Source organism: Melopsittacus undulatus, chromosome 5, assembly GCF_012275295.1.
Source record: "Melopsittacus undulatus isolate bMelUnd1 chromosome 5, bMelUnd1.mat.Z, whole genome shotgun sequence".
NCBI classification, from domain to species: domain Eukaryota; kingdom Metazoa; phylum Chordata; class Aves; order Psittaciformes; family Psittaculidae; genus Melopsittacus; species Melopsittacus undulatus.
In genome coordinates, this window is record NC_047531.1 from 26,552,501 (window position 1) to 26,568,478 (window position 15,978).

Below are 15,978 nucleotides of genomic sequence, written 5' to 3' on the forward strand. Positions count from 1 at the left end.
ATCCAAAGTAAGACCCTACAAAATGCTTTGTTTCCAATTATTTTGTTTTATATATTTGTTAAGCCATTTTTGTGCAGCTATTGGAAGAGAAATAGTTTTCTCATCAGAGCTAAGCTTTGCTTCTGAAAAGGGCTCTGTGTGGGGTGAGACTGGGACCCTGGCTCATCAGCTTCCTTTTTTTCTGGAGCCAGAGGAAGAGGAGAATGCTGTGACTGTAGGATCATGTGCATTGGGTGGGAGATGGAAGAATAGATGCATAACCCCAAAATGCTAAATTAACCTCAGGCTGTAAGAGGTGGAGTTGTTTAATAGTATTTCCCCTTGACAGTAACTGACTACAAACAGCATCACTGGGGATCAAGTGCAAACATTAGATTTTGTTATTTAAATCAGAATCTTGTCTTTAAAAAAAAATCTGATTTAATAATTAAACTTTCCTCTTGTCTTTCAAAAAGCGTACTACTAACTGGCGGGAATGAAAACAGCTTCATCCCACGGATTCCACCTCCGCTTTCTGGCAGCTTACCTGACTCATAAAGAGAGTGGGGGATTTTATATGCCACCTACATCGACTCAACATTTTCCTCTGTGGGGAGAGTTAATCACCACCCTTGTCATACTATTTCACTGGCCCTGTTGAAGGTGTGATCTGTCCGGGGGGACTGTTTGTCTTTCAAACCAGCCTTAAAGCTTTTTATAGAAAAGGAATGGTATTCTGTTTTTTTTTTTTCTGAATTAGGTGAAAATGCACAGGCAGTCCACTGCTGTAAGGTTTTCTGTGTTATTTAACCCAGGGTTAGGGAAAAGAGAGTTTCTGTTTGCAGAGGCCTCGTGTCTGACATGACATGTGCCACTCTGGCCACATCTGGATGTGCCACAACTGGAGAGTTGAGGTGCATCAGCTGAAAGTAGAGGACCATCCCCTAGATAATCATTGCAGGTGGTGTGCACCAAGGAAGAAACTGGGTGGTTGTACCCACAATGATCAAGGATTTAGAGGGCAAAGTTTTGACAGCAGAGGAAATGTTTGTATTGGAGCAACAGAGGAAAATGGACATGCTTTGGGGCACATAAATCTCTCCTTATAGCCTGTTCATATAACTTATGTGATCTTGTCTCTTGTGAGGAGAGAGACTGTACGTAGTAGACTGATACTTGTCAAACAGAAAATACTGCATGAAAGAAGAGAGGAATATAGGAATGAGAACAAAATAACGAAAGTGGCAATACAGTAAATACAGTGTTCACAGGAAGCAATGAAAGAAGGGGTAGGAGGACCTGAAAGTGCACCTCCAGGAAGGTTATTAGGCATTACAAAGAGGACATGAGTTACCCTGGGAAGTGAGAGAGAGCTTGAGCAGAAAAGCATGTGACATTTTTGCAGAAGAAATTATTGACATGAGGTGCAGGGAGAACAGAGAGGAAGAAGCAGCTGAGACCACTCTGGAGCTTGGCACTTAAAGAGAAATGGTAGCATGAGGAAGGGCCAGGGAAAGCATCCGATTCAAGAGTCTCTTTGTTTCTCTGTCACAAGGGCAGGCAGAGTCAAGGAAAGGGGAAAACCAAAAACTGAAGTGAACTGCTGGCAAATGTGGATGAAGAAAGAATAGGGAAGCTGCTGCCATGTTGATGGAAAGGAAGAAATCCTCTTTGGATCCTCTGTGGGAAGTAGAAAATGACCAAGTAAGAAGTGAGGTGCTATAAGACAGGAGGTAGGGAGCATCCCATCAGAAATGAGCTGCTGACTGTACCCAATATAGTTATAGGTTATTTCTATTCTAGATGTGTATAAGCCTTAAAATGCATTGCAGATTCAGTAGCTCTGCCCTGGGGATATGGATGCTGCAGCTGTCTTGGTCTTCCTGTCACACCTTCCTCTTTCTCCCACACCAGAATTAATCCCTACTCTCTCCTCTCCTGCACTGTGGGTCCTTAGCCCAGCACTGATCATCCTTCTTATCGATGCACCTGCCTGATAACTGGGGCATGACTGGAGATAAGGACTCGGGAGTCACTTGCAAAGAAAGATGTGCCTCTTCAAGCAGAGGCACTAATGAGCTCTGTCGAGGGTGCATGCTGTGAAAGGCACCAGCAGGGAAAAGAGCAAAGGGTGAGCACTGCGTCTGAGAAAGAAGCAGGTCAGGAGACTGCAGCAGTGGAAAAAACAAAGGTGTGGAAAGAAGCCTCAGGAGGAAAGTGAATGTAGGAGGATGGAGCTACGGATGGTTAAAAATAACAATGTGGTACAGATAATGTGGCACTCTGCTGGCATTTTAAACCTGCTGCCTTTGAAAACCCCTCTTGTGTTTTGAAAAGTGAGCCTTACGTTTACAGGTGTTCTAATTGCTACTGACCAGCCAGGACTGATGGCATTTTGGGGCTGTCACTTTGTCCAGCAACCCCCATTTTCTTCACTGCTGGTCTAGTGGCTGCAATTGAGATTTCTGCAGAGAGTTCTTTGCACCCCTGCCTGACATAAATATTGACATAGTCCTAATTATGCTTTGATTTCTCTGGAAGAGAGATGGCCTTTTTTGGCTTCTGACAGTATAGTGACTAGCACACTATGTCCATGCGATGATGATACTATTGCAAATTAGAGCTAAATGAAAACAGCATTCACAGGCAATTTGTACGATGTGGAATTTGGACATGGTTTCACTTGGCCTGAAAGCCATTTTTTCAGTGTTTCTGGAGAACTGCAAGCTTTTCAGTCCCATGGTTGTTCAAAGTAATGTGTTAGTCTATGTACAAATACCACATGTTGGGCAAGACCAAGTGGCAGCAAACCTGCTGGGGCTTTGAACCTCCTGGCACTTGTAATGGGTGTGAGAAAAAGAAGGAAGGAACAATAAAGGAAATAATAAAGGAAAGAGAAGTGCAAAGTGAAGGACCTCTGCATTTTGATAACAGATCTTCAGTATCACAACAACATAGAAGAGAAAGACATTATCTGGTAATGTAGAGCTCTTTATCTACGAACATTTCAGAATGGTTTATTAGCAGTTGTTGTGCCAGAGTTTATTTTTACTTTCAATAACTCTTGTGTCCTTAGTGCTCACCCCTATCTATTCTAGAAAGCAGACAGCTCCCCTCTTCAGAGGAGCTTTGCCGTGCTGTCCCAGCCATGATTTTCCCCTCCCATCTAGCAGGCTCTCCATTTCCCTGCTTCACACAGAAGATGACCTCTAACTCTCAGAGGACTCTCCTCCTGTGGTAATGTGATCTAGTGGCAGCAGCAGAGAAAGGTGTCAGCAGTCCTGGATCGCATTCCCGATCCGGTTATTGGATGATGTGAGCTCAGGGGAAGGACATTTATCTTTGTTTCCCTGCAGGCTCCAGTAATAGTTACACATCTCCATTTTATAGGAAGATTGCTATTACAAGGCTAAATTCATAATTAATACACACATTACAATATTTTCAGTATCCTGTAGCAATAAAATCTGACTCTGTGCCACTCACTGCCCTTGTGTGGTACCCACAGCTCCTACATTCACACTGCATGGTCCTAGGCAGCCATGCTTTACATCCATGATAAAGCAGCCTTCACGTATTCTGAACTTTTTCATTAGTTGCAAGCTTTCCACTAATATTTTTCAATCCTTTTCAGGGCTTGCTGAAATGTGAGTAATGTAAATGGCAAGTGATGATTGAAGTTAGAGACTCTCATTTAGAAGGGATGTTGGTCATGATTGATAGCTGCATGTCAGACCCTCGCCTGGCTCTTTCTCCCCATATAGAGGGAAAGTTAGTGGCACTGCCCAGGTCTGTTGAGCATACATGCATTAAACCCATATACATTTCATGAAGGTTGTTAGAATATGTTGCTGGGCTTATTTCACCCATGACATTGAGGATTATAGTATTACTTATGTTGTAACATACCCAGCACATTAAAAACCTTAATGACCTTGGTCTAATCTTCAATCTAATTTGGAAACATAGCTTTCCACTTGCATGGTTTTATATCCATGTGCATTATTCCCAGGCAATGCTGTACAGGCAGAGTTAACATTTTGGGGTACAATCCCTGCTTTGATTTTTTATGCTACACAAATTATCTGTAGCACTGCAAAAAGCCATAGAAACCCACTGAAGCCTGGGGATGGGGCATGTGGGAGGAAGAGGTGCCACACATGTCTGCATTGGTTCCCACATAATTCCTGCCTTAACTCAGAAGCAGCTCTCATCTCCTGGGACTGCTGCTTCTCCCTCTCCCACTCACTTTCCCCTTATGGCCCACAGGTGTTGGACTGTATCTTCTCTCATATTTTTGGCCATGGCTGAATTAGCACATTTTTATGGGTGTCTTTTTCAGCACCAATGAGAATAGTCCAGAGTTCTGATAATTCTGCATTATTCCATAAAGTCCATAAAAAATAGTTTGCTTAAATGCTATAACAGTTCTTTAGGTTTATTAATCATTAGTTTAGAGATATGGCTCCATTGTAGGAGTTATTTAGATACAGCAGACTCAGTGATCTTATGGTCTTCTGCTTTTCCAGGTAAATTGAAATGATGATGTTAAAGATCAAGTGATGTTCAATCTTTATATGGCACAGAGCAATTTATTTTGAATCTCCACATTTTATTTTAAATAGCAGGTGATGTGTAGCATATACCTGATGTGTAGCAGGTATTACAGACCCTAGTCACCTATGATTTGTGTTCTTGCTCCCAGTTCCAATAGTCTGTACTTCGCGGGTCACAGATAGTACAGCTTGTGCTGCTGAGCAGCTGAGCTGCTGTGATGTCTTGCTTCTCCTGCCCAGCAGGATTGCTCCAGGTCAGTTGGAGATCATCTGCCTGGGGGTGGTTAGCAGGCTCTGACTTCTCCGTGCCTTCACAGCAACATTTCTGAGCTAGTCTAAGGACAGGAGCTAGACCCTGCACCAGGACACAGTTGCTGCTGACAGGGTGACCTCAGTGGGTCCAGCTGAGGCAAAATGGGATATGGAGGGAACAAAAACCTGTTACCTGAGGAAAGGATTCGTGACAGAAGCAGCAAATCGTGATAACTGTGAAACCTGGAGAGGAAGCTTGTGCTGAGGCTGTGTTGAGGATTTGACCTATTGATAAAGCCCCAGGAGGGGAGTGAGCCTGACTGTGTTCTCTGTCGGGCTGTGTTAGCACTGGGGGTTCTCCGAGGATGGCTGCAGCAACACAGATTTCTCTTAAACCTGTGGGAAAGCTGACTGGAGTGTAGTTGTAGCAAATGCTGGTGCTGGGTGTACTCTCGTAAACATTTAACAGGTATTGATCTATAGCAAACTTCATTTCTCCTTGTTGCATTTATTAGATCCTGCTGGTCAAGCGTGTAGATCACAGATACTCCAAAGCAGGTAGATAATGAGTGCTCTCATAAAGAGCAGATAAAAGTCATACTAAAGCATTTTTAAGTACTCATTTATTCACAGTAATAAAACCTTGGTAAAATGTGGAGGAGACTGATTTTTATAAAGTACCAAGCTTCCTGGATTCCAGTGGAAATCAATGTTGGCTGTTGGTGATAACCATCTCTAAGCATCATATTTGTGGTTTCAGGCCCAGGCTAAATCCCCACTGCCTTCAGGCACTCCTTTAATCAGAACAAGGACAGCAGTATTTAGCCTCCTGGTAGTTACTCTTCTTGCAGCACTGTCTGTGCTCTGCTTGACTCACAGGTTAGGTTTTCTTTTCTTTAAAAATTGCACCTATCTTCTCTGCAGAGAGCTCTGATGTAGGGTCCTGCTCCTTACTTTTGTACATAAACATCTCTGATTGATACCCCCACAACCCTGAGATGTACTTGCAGCCTGAGCAGTAGGACATAGCTGCTGCTGGTGATGAAAAATATGTTTTCTAAAATCATAAGTGGAAATGCTAGGAATGAAAGTGAAATTAAAGAAAATATTACTGTAGGGAGTATCCTGTACTGAACTCACAGGCAATGTGTTAACACAAGCAATGATAAGGATCAGTCAAAAAGCTACCTACCAGCCTATCTCAGTGCTCTGTTCTGATTGTGTTTCATTTTGAACACAGTGTATCTGTATCAGGGAGTGAGTTTGTATGTTAAGGAGGAGGGAGCATTTTCAGTTTTAACATATTTTTGTGGTTGAAGATGCAAGCATTAATCTTTTCACTAGAAGGATTGTGTGTGTGTATCCAAGGTTAAAAGTCAGCCTTTTAAATGATAACTTTACAGGAGCAGTCATATAAAACACAGTAGAGTGTGTGCAATTGGGGATGGGGCTTATTATGGATACTGGATTACCTGGGAGGAGACCAGAGATCCCAAACCTGATCTCTGCGCCCTTCCACCACTGGAAGAAATCAGGCATTTCAGATTAGTTTACCTTATTTTAGGAAATTCTCCTCCTCATTACTTCAAAGCAAATATTACCTCATCATCACATGCTAGACAACATGCCAAGAGAAGAACTCTTTCCAGTCCAAAATGTGACTGTCACTTTTTGCACATGAGGCAGCATCACTGATGTCTCACAGTGACTCGTCCCGCTTCTGATCTGCTTTACTACCTAATGCAGAGCTTGCTACCAGGTAACCATAAAAAACCCCACAGCTTGTTTTCTCACCTATTGCTAATTAATATCACCTGCTGGATGAGCTTGTATTATTCTTGTATAAGAACTTCCAGGTTGATGTCTGTACATCATAAAAGGGAGGGGATTTGCAGCTTGCAGAAATATGTTGTTCCAACAAGAGTCATTTGCTGACATTTGGTAATTTGTAACTGTATTTACCAGATCTGCTGTCTGTGCTCTTACAAGTGTTTTGGAGCAGATGAAGTCATTAAAAAGCCTTTTCTTTCAGTGGAAACATTCCCTACTATGTTGCCCTTCTTTGTGTTTCAGAGAGGGTAAACTGAAAAGCAGCGTCAATTTTTCACTTTACGTTTCTTCATGTGTACAATTAAAACCAAGTTAATTTTATACAGCAAGAGAAACTAAGGAAAGAGACAATAGATAGAGCTAACAGGATATGGCTATTTAAGGAGCAGAATAAACACAAAGTGCCTGTTTGCTCTCATTTACTCTAGCAAGGATTGAAACAGATTATTTGAAGATTAGCAAATATCAGATTATCAGATGCCTAAAGATGAGAGCTTGAGATTTTTCTGCAAATGTTTAATTTCTCACTTTAACCTCTTAAGAACAAAGTGCTGATTCTAGAAACCAACTCTTATGTTTGATTAGAAAATTACAGCATGGGAGCAACCCAGTGGGCGTAGAGATTTACAATGAGGGCCCAGTGGACATAGGGAGTTACAGTGGGGGCCACAGAGCTCATCACAGCAAAGACAGCTTTTAATACGAAAAAGAAGGAAAAAAAATCAAAGTGTTATTCCCACCCCCCATTAAGGGGAGATCCATAAGGCTGGCTAATAGTCCACTCGTGGTCATCCCTGCTGGCATCAACTTGGCATTAGTCCTACAGACTCAGCAGCAAGGCTAAAAATGAACAAAAATGCTGTGGGAGCTTCCTGGCCTGTCTCTTTCTCCATCAATATATCAGGCCTAGGGAAAACAGAGACAGCATCAGGCTGCTCATGGGATTTCTCAGCAGGGCTCCTCTCCCAGCTCAGATCTGAGAGACTGCAGTGATTTGTATCTTTGAATATGTTTTCAGTTCATTTTCCTTTTAATGATGCTGAAGCAAGGGATGTCAACACAAAGGAAGACGAATCTGTCACTGTGCTGCTCTGGTTTCTAGTGGCAGGCAGGCTGCTGCTTGGAGCTGGCTAGAAAAAAAAACGCTGTGGTTTGTTTTATTGTTGGTTTCTGAGGAAAGAAAATGTGCCAGCACTGATAACGGGTTGACTCACAGCACACAAACCATAAAGGGAAAATGTGCTCAAAGATTTTCCTCAAAAACCCCAAAACCTTCCCAATATTACTGTGATGCTTTCGAGTGCCTCCTCTTGCATCGCCATACCCTGTGTCCCAGGGACCTCAGTGGCTTTCACCTGGAGATCATAGAATCATAGAATCACAGAATGGTTTGGGTTGGAAAGGACTTTGAGAACATCCAGTTCCAACCCCCTGCTATGGGCAGGGACACCTTCCACTAGACCAGGTTGCTCAAAACCCCATCCAACCTGGCCTTGAAAAGGAGGAGATGAGCACCATCTTCCCTTCTTAGGGGTCCCTGTGGGAGTCTCTGGTTGCAGTGTCACGTAGGAAATGTCCGTCAAAGGAATGCAGCTCATAAAGCATGTTTAGGTGAGAGGTGCCCAGCTTCAGTCTCCAAGGGTCACTGAATGGCTGAGGCTGGAGGTACCTCTGGAGAACATCTATGAGCCCATGCTCATAGCAGGGTTGGGTTGCTCATAGCCACATCCAGGTGGATTTTTAGCATCTCCAAGGATGGAGACACTGCAACCTCTCTGAGCATCCTGTGCCATTGCTGGGTCACCCTCACAGTAGAGAAGTCAGTCGTGATGGCAACACTTCAAACACAAATCTAATAATTATTAATGTTTTCATACCTTCACACCAGAGCAGCAGCTGCCTGTGGATTGTGCTGCGCTGTTGACAGAAGGGTTGGTGATACTGTCAACCATTATTAACATTATTTGTTTAGGGCCTGGCAAATGCAGTCAGGCTCTTTGTGCTAGGCACTGCCCAAACAACCTGGAAGGAACATAGTCTGTTCCCAAAGAAGGTATTATTTACCTGTTAAACAGTAGGCTGCAAAGAAATGGGTGGAGGGAAGCAAGGACACTGAAGCTTTTGTGCTAATCTCTGAACTTTAGCATCATTGCTTCCCTCATCCTGGCTGTACATGGGAAAAGAGCGAGATCCTGGCTGCCCTACCTGGCATTAGTGAGTCAAATGGATGGAGATGTCCTGTAGTGGGACATTTTCTGGAGACTCATGAAATCACTCTGGGGCCTGTTAGGCACTTTATTCATTCTTCAAAAGCTGCAGTACAAATGTACTTAATACATATTTTAGAAGGACACACTTTTCAAAAACCCCAAGAAACAGTAGTTTTCAGTCTTGGTGATTTTCAATCAGGAAATTAACTGAAGAGAAAAAGAAACAAGTACTCAGTTACTTCTTCTCTTGGAAAAATGCCTTTCCATTGAAAAGACATGGTTTTGAGTCTGCAGACAAGAGGGATAGAGGGTTTCTTTTCCCAATGTTTCTTCCCAAGTAGAGGAAGAAAGGGACAAAAATCATGGCTTTGCCAGAGAAAAAAAAATGTGGTGTTTCAGGTGCCAGAGTTTTGAAGGGTGTCCAGGACTTTGGAGCAGTCTAGCATTTGCTTTTCCAAGCATCTCCAATGAGAAGAATTGCTGAGGAAATTAAGACAGGATAAGGTGGCTGTGTCACGCTTTGATTGCAGATGCAGGCAACAATGGAGAAACCAGGCCAAGACAGAAGCCAGCATCTCATTCTTTCCCAAGGAGGAGAGGCAGGGCTGAGCATGCAGGCATTGCTTTGGCACAGGCACTCTTTAGGTCCCTATCTGATGCTCTGTGTGTACAGACCATATGTTACATCTCAGCTTTCTCTCTCCTGTTTACTTCTATCCATTTTCCCATGTGCTATCAGCCCTGAAGCTGTTTTTTCTCCTCTAGCCTGTCTTGGCCAGCAGACTAATTCCTAGGTCATCTTCAAAGGAGGTGCAGAGCAGTAAAAGCCCAAGCTCTGAGGTGCTGCTGGAAGCTGATCCTCCAGCAAAGCCCGGAGAAACTTTGCCTTTCAAAGGAGCATTCAAGATGTCCTCTGAAACACAATACCATTTACCAAGTTCTGACACAGTTATTCCTTTGACCCACATAGTAAAGCACACGTAAATTTGGGGAGTGGGAAGGGGGGCACCCAGCTTTGTGACAGGTTTACATACTGTCCTTTCGTTACTGCACTTCCGGATGACAGCAGTCGGCTGCATGTCAGGGCTCTGCAGGTTGTGGCCTAATGAAATAGAATTCAGAGAGAGGATGAAGCATTTTTTGATGTAAACTGGTCAGCAGAGGCCTGGTCCCTCAAAAGCAGAAAGCACTGAAGAGCAGGAAACAATTCCAGTCCATGTAGCTTCTCTCCATCAACAAATAGCCCAGAAGCACCTTGATTTTTGACTCCTATCCACATTCCTGTTCCTCTGCCAGGTGAATCCTGCCATCTCCTCTGAGCTTTTCTGCTCTCTGGTATTTTTGGTAACTAATGTGAACACTGAGAGAGATTTCTGGAGCTCAGTTAGCTAACTTAAAACTGTATGATTCTTATATACCACTGGAACACATGGTATAAAACAATAGCCACAGAAATGCAAGCACCCTCAAAATAATCTTTTACCTACATGCAAAACAAAAAAGGTCTACTGAGATTGTAATAACCATATAAAATAATTTTAACCAGTCTCATATAAGGGTGATTATCTTACAACATTCTCCAGCCCATTCCAGCAAGACTTAGTTTAATCCATGCTGCAGTTAGTGTTTTGTTTGGAACTGCAATGATGTTCTCAGAAATATGCTCACCCTCAAGCCCATGTTTACTAAGTAGATGCCAACTAGGCCTGTGTTCAGTGGTGTTTACAAGGCCAGTGTTATGGGGATTTAAACAGAAAACAACAGAAAGCCATCCACAAACCAGAGCAGCTCTCATTGGCAATTCAGAAATGCTTGCACAGGGTCATGGGGTGCTTATCTCAATTCAGAGTCATCTCTTGTCTCAGACTCTCTCATCTCCCAGTAAAGCTATACTGTAGAAGAATAAAAAACAATTTTCTTTTCTTGGTGTTCTTTCCAAGCAGCTCCAAGACCCAGAGAAAGAGCTGTCAGAATGCCAGAGCCAGCAAAGTCCACCTCTGCCCCCAAAAAGGGCTCCAAGAAAGCCGTGACAAAGACCCAGAAGAAGGGTGATAAGAAGCGGCACAAGAGCAGGAAAGAGAGCTACTCCATCTATGTCTACAAGGTGCTGAAGCAGGTCCACCCCGACACCGGCATCTCCTCCAAGGCTATGGGCATCATGAACTCCTTCGTTAATGACATCTTTGAGCGCATCGCTGGAGAAGCGTCCCGCCTGGCCCATTACAACAAGCGCTCTACCATCACCTCCCGGGAGATCCAGACGGCAGTGCGCCTGCTGCTCCCAGGAGAGCTGGCCAAGCACGCTGTCTCGGAGGGCACCAAGGCTGTCACCAAGTACACAAGCTCCAAGTAGCCAGATGTCACCTCTCCAATGGGACCATCAACCACCGGACCCTCCGCGCAAGCACAGGCAGGCAGCCACAGTCCAGATAAACATTACGGCTATTATCCACAGCAATTTGCAGCCTTGGGGTGTGCATGAGAAGCTGCCCAGTGGAAGAGGAGACAGTGATCTGGATGGTGGCTGATTTCCATAGTCTGTTTGGGACATGCAGCAGGTTCAGCAAGGCTGGTGGAGGAGGCCCCTGGTTTCACATCTCATCCAAATGACTGACCAACTCTAGTATACCCAAACCCTTCTCTGTGCTTGGCAACATGCATGCTTGGCACTGGCTGGGGAGGCAGGCAGTGGCAGCACAGAGATGCCATCTCTTTAAGTCTTCCTGTTTGGCTGCTTTCTCACAGTCATCCAAGATGGGCACAGAAGAGTCAGTGGTGGTATCCATCTTCTCCCTCATAGCCCAGATCCATCCTGGTGTACAGTGGCCCAGCCCACCCCATGCCAGCAGAAGTGTCATTGACAGCTACCAGGCATGGGCTATAGAATAAAGTCCATATTGATTCAACAGCTATCTGTGCTTGACAGCCTGTTTAAAGAGCAAGCCTAGCAGGCAGATGCTGGGATGAAACCAAGCGCTGTTCCTCCTCATTGCTGCCAGTGGATGAGCCATTAAGCAGGCTGAGGGTGCTGGTGCTGGAGCTGCCCACTGCCTCCTCCCTTGTGCCAAGGCGGACAGACAGACAAGGGGGGATGTTGGTGCTGGGTCACTTCCTTCCTTGGCTGCTGCTTTAGGACTTGCTTTGTGTGCAAGACTGCTAAATCTGCTGCTTTTCAGAGACTTTTCCTCCCTCGACACTGCCTCTGTGCTCCCTGCCACTGTACACATGGGTGAGATGGGGTGGTGCTTAGAGTACCGGGGTGATGCAGGCCAAGCAGCACAGAGGTGTGGGGAGGGGACTGAGGACTTGGAAAGGGGTCTGGAGTGAGACCAGAGGTGTTTAATGCAGGCTGGGGGAGAGGCAGGCTCCCCGCACTGTGGGCAGTTTACCTGGCCCTGTCTTCCCTGCTTTGTTCATTGGTTAGAACAACCAGTGAAGCAAAACTGGAGCTGAGTGGATATACAGGGACACTTGCCTGCATCCCAACAATGTTTTAAAACTGCTTCAGATAGTCCCCATGTCTTTTCGAAGTCTACAGTAAGGTGAGCAATAATAAAAGCCATAGGGGTTAGTGGAGGAATATCTTGGTTGCAGCAGGTTCTTTTGCCCAGACTGTTGGATAGCAGAAGAGCATGTGTGGAACCAGTGTGAAGTTGAAGCTTCCTACTCAAAACACAAAATTAGCCATCATTAAAAAAAAAGAAAACCCAACTCTCTGGTAGGCAGTAGCACTCAGATAGAAAATATTCAGGCCTAAAATAACAACTACTTTCTGCAGCTTGTTCTGTAAATAAAAAGGGCAGCAAAGACCCAGGAACTAAGTGCAGGTTCTCCCCAAACTCCAGGACCTTGTTTTTTATTGAAAGGCGAATTCATACCCTGAAATACCAACCTCGCAGTACATCTCTCACTTTCCCCTACGTTTATCTCTATCCTGTTTCTTTACAACTCGAGAGTGATGGGGACACTTGACAAGTTTATATCACTTTTTGGAGCTGTAGGACTCTGCAGCTCCAGAAGATTCAGTTATTTCTGTTTTTTATAACAGTGTTGCAGTCATCTTCCTGTTGGTCTGAGGAAAGGACCACAGAGACCTGCGCAACCAAGAGCACCTGAGAAGCCCCAGAGCAGCGCAGGGTCTCATGTGGTCTCTGTGCAAGACTGAAGGTCAAGTTGCTTTTGGGCTGTTCCCATATCCCTGCTTTGGGTTTGAACATCCCATGCCCAAAAAGGGGCTTTCCTGCCCTACTTGGGTCAGTGACAGCACACAGCCATGTTTCATCCCAGCAGGAATCCCTGGTGATACCTTCCAGAAGGAGCAAAACCTGCTCTCCAGGTGTCAGCTCCCACAGTACAGTTAGCTCAGTGGTACTCAGTGGTGCTGGTAACCTGGACCACATCCAGGACACTTCGGAGGTGACAGCTTAGCACTACTTTTGTTTTCCATTCAAATAGTTGGAATTGGATGCCAGAGATGAAAATGTACCTGCACTGGGCCTAGAACCACCAGCCTTGCTCTCTCTCCCACCAGAAACTGGGAAGCAGATAATGCAAAGGGAAAATATCAGGAGTGAAGGGTTGGCTGGCAGTGTTGGAGCTTCTTCCTCCTGTAGTTAGGACTCAACCCCTTGGGGAGTCCTCCAGGAGGTAGCAGTTCTGAGTAGAATAAATCTGCTCCAGTCCAAGCAGTATGTGTGAGGCAAGACACACATCACCCAGGGTTACCTGTCACGACCTCTAAATCCTCATTCTTTTGAGCTGAGTCCTTCTGCTAGAAGTCAGGAAAGAAAACACAGCACTGACCCTCCAGGGTCTCCTGGACAGCTCAGGGAGCTGAGGACAAGGCTGGGCACTTGGACAAGAACTGGTGTACATGCACATATGTATGTACAGCATACGTATGTATACATACAATATGCTGTCCCCATACACATACAGTACTGGTCTCATTTTCCTGTGCCACTGTTGCCACTCTCCATTTTTAGAGATTGTTTCAGAGAGAGAAACAGTGATTTAAGGCTATAAAAATACTTGACAGCTTAAAGAGGAACTTTTATATTGTCTAAAGTCAAGTGACTGAGACTGGTTATGTCCATCCAGTTATAGTTCAGGCTGTCATTTCACACATCATTTGCTCTTCACTCTCCCTTTGTATCATTTCTTTGCTTGATGTTTTACTTTACTCCTGATAATGTGGAGCACAGGATTGAGGAACTGATCTAGGTTAAAATTAACCTCTTTTTGTTTGTTTTTGTGTGGGGTTTTTTGTTGTTGTTGTTTGTGTTGTTTGGTTTTTTCAGTATTCTTTCAAGTTTTGTTGGAATACAGTCCTGGTGGCTCTGATCCATCACTGTTGTACAGACACTTGTGCCAGCTAAGAGAAGGGCTGATCCAAGAAAGGCAAGGCTGGCATAAGCTAGGGCTGCTGCAGAAAGCAGCTGGGAATTAATGGCCTTAGTGAAGAAAGGAAATCTGTGTCTCCTGCAGTGGTCCAGTTCATAGCAACAATATGGCTTTTAGATGCATCACTAGGAGTGTTACCTCTGCAGTGTCCCACAAGCAGTTTCTCTGATGTTGGAATCAGACGTATCCCATTTCCACAGGTCCCAGAGGACGGCAGTGTTACACCACGGAAGGGAGCAGCTTGGGAAGGACACTGCTCCCATGCAGCCACCCAACTGCAGTGGTTGGAGGTTCCTTGTAGCATGCAGCAGTGTGGGAGGCAGCCTGCCCTTCCCACAGCTGCCTGCTGCTGCATGGGAGCACACTCACATGACTGCAACAGGAATTACTTTGCGATGAGCTTGGACTGAGCCTTAGCAGTGGAGGCAATAGAAGATGGTCTAAAAGTTCAGGTATAGATTGGCCACTCAGTAATCTGAATTGTGACATATTCCACCATTCCCTGGTAAGGGGATTGCCTGCAGAAGAGGAGTTCTGCATTTTGGGCTCTCTGCTTCTAAAGAATATGTATTTCCAGCTCTAGAATTGATAACATGTTTTAATAATTAAGATAATATACCAAGCCCCACTGTCCCTGCCTGATTCCTACTGCAATTTCAGAAGCATCTCTGAGCCATTGCTGTGTTTGGAAAGGGAAGCTGAAAAAGTAACACAGCCTTGATATTAACCTCACATTAACCCAGTGGACATCACTGAGTTATTTGTTTCCATGTACAATTCAAGAGATAAAATTAGCTGTACTCCTGATTTTCCACCTAGAAGGTCTGAAAGTCCACCCAGCCTCAAAGCTGAGCTCAACCTAGAGGAGACCTGAGCAGCCACATGCACAGAGGTTTGCTCCTACTCAGGACTGAAAAGTCTTTAGTTAAGCATGGGGAAAATGAGTAAAAACAAGCGTGGAGGATGAGTGCCTGTGCTGGGCACTGCTGTGTGCCCTGGGAAGGGATGCTTGAGCTGCAACTGCTGAAGAGCCCTGGCCAAAGAAGCTGTGTGCCCATCTGCTGGTGACAGGCAACCATGTGGATGTAGCCCCAAGACCTGGCCACCACTGGAGTTAAGCTTGGCATGGCCTCTGCACAGCCCTGAGCATTTGTCCCATCATAGCATTTCCTGACGGTTTACATCCAGAACAATTGTTTACAGGGAAAGGAAGAATGTGAACTAAATGGTAAAATTCACTTGCTGACAGAATGTCGAGAGCTCCCTGGGACAGCACCTGGGGAGCGATCTCTCATGCTTACTCCATGCATGGTTTCTTTCGGGCTTATGTACAGAGTTTTCCTGACAGTAAGTGTTACATCAGGTATGATCTATGTTATATTACTACTGGTTCATGACCTGTCTTACTACTGATTACCTGTTTTCTGTTAAATGTATAAATAAAATGTAAATGCCAACCTGTTGAAAATCAGACAAGCCCCAGCTCTCAGGATGTCTTTGCTTCTGTATCACTGTGGTCCCCCAGGCCCTAACTTTCTCTATCATCCAGAGCCAGGGTGACAGCAGCCACCCTTCCAGCATAGGTGGAGCCCAGCTGGTCCTGGCAGAGGGTCAGTACAAAACCAGAGCAGCCCCACACTGAGATATCACAGGCCGCTGCTGTGACCCCTCGTGGGTGTCACTCGCCCCAAATGTGGGTGCAGCATGAGCATGTGTGTGTGTTTTCGAGCCCTTCCAGCGAGCTTGCC

General features: G+C 44.9%; 1 protein-coding gene across 1 annotated transcript; it reads left to right on the top strand.

The window, feature by feature from the left end:
• Positions 1-10,771: 10,771 nt before the first annotated feature.
• LOC115946393 (histone H2B 5-like) lies at positions 10,772-15,746 on the top strand. Its single transcript, XM_031048343.1, has one exon. The coding sequence runs from the start codon at positions 10,800-10,802 to the stop codon at positions 11,178-11,180; it is 381 nt and encodes a 126-aa protein (XP_030904203.1). The 5' UTR covers positions 10,772-10,799; the 3' UTR covers positions 11,181-15,746.
• The last annotated feature ends 232 nt before the right edge of the window (positions 15,747-15,978 follow it).

Excerpts from the sequence above, each read along its gene's own strand:
- LOC115946393 (XM_031048343.1), top strand. The coding sequence starts at position 10,800 with ATGCCAGAGCCAGCAAAGTCCACCTCTGCCCCCAAAAAGGGCTCCAAG.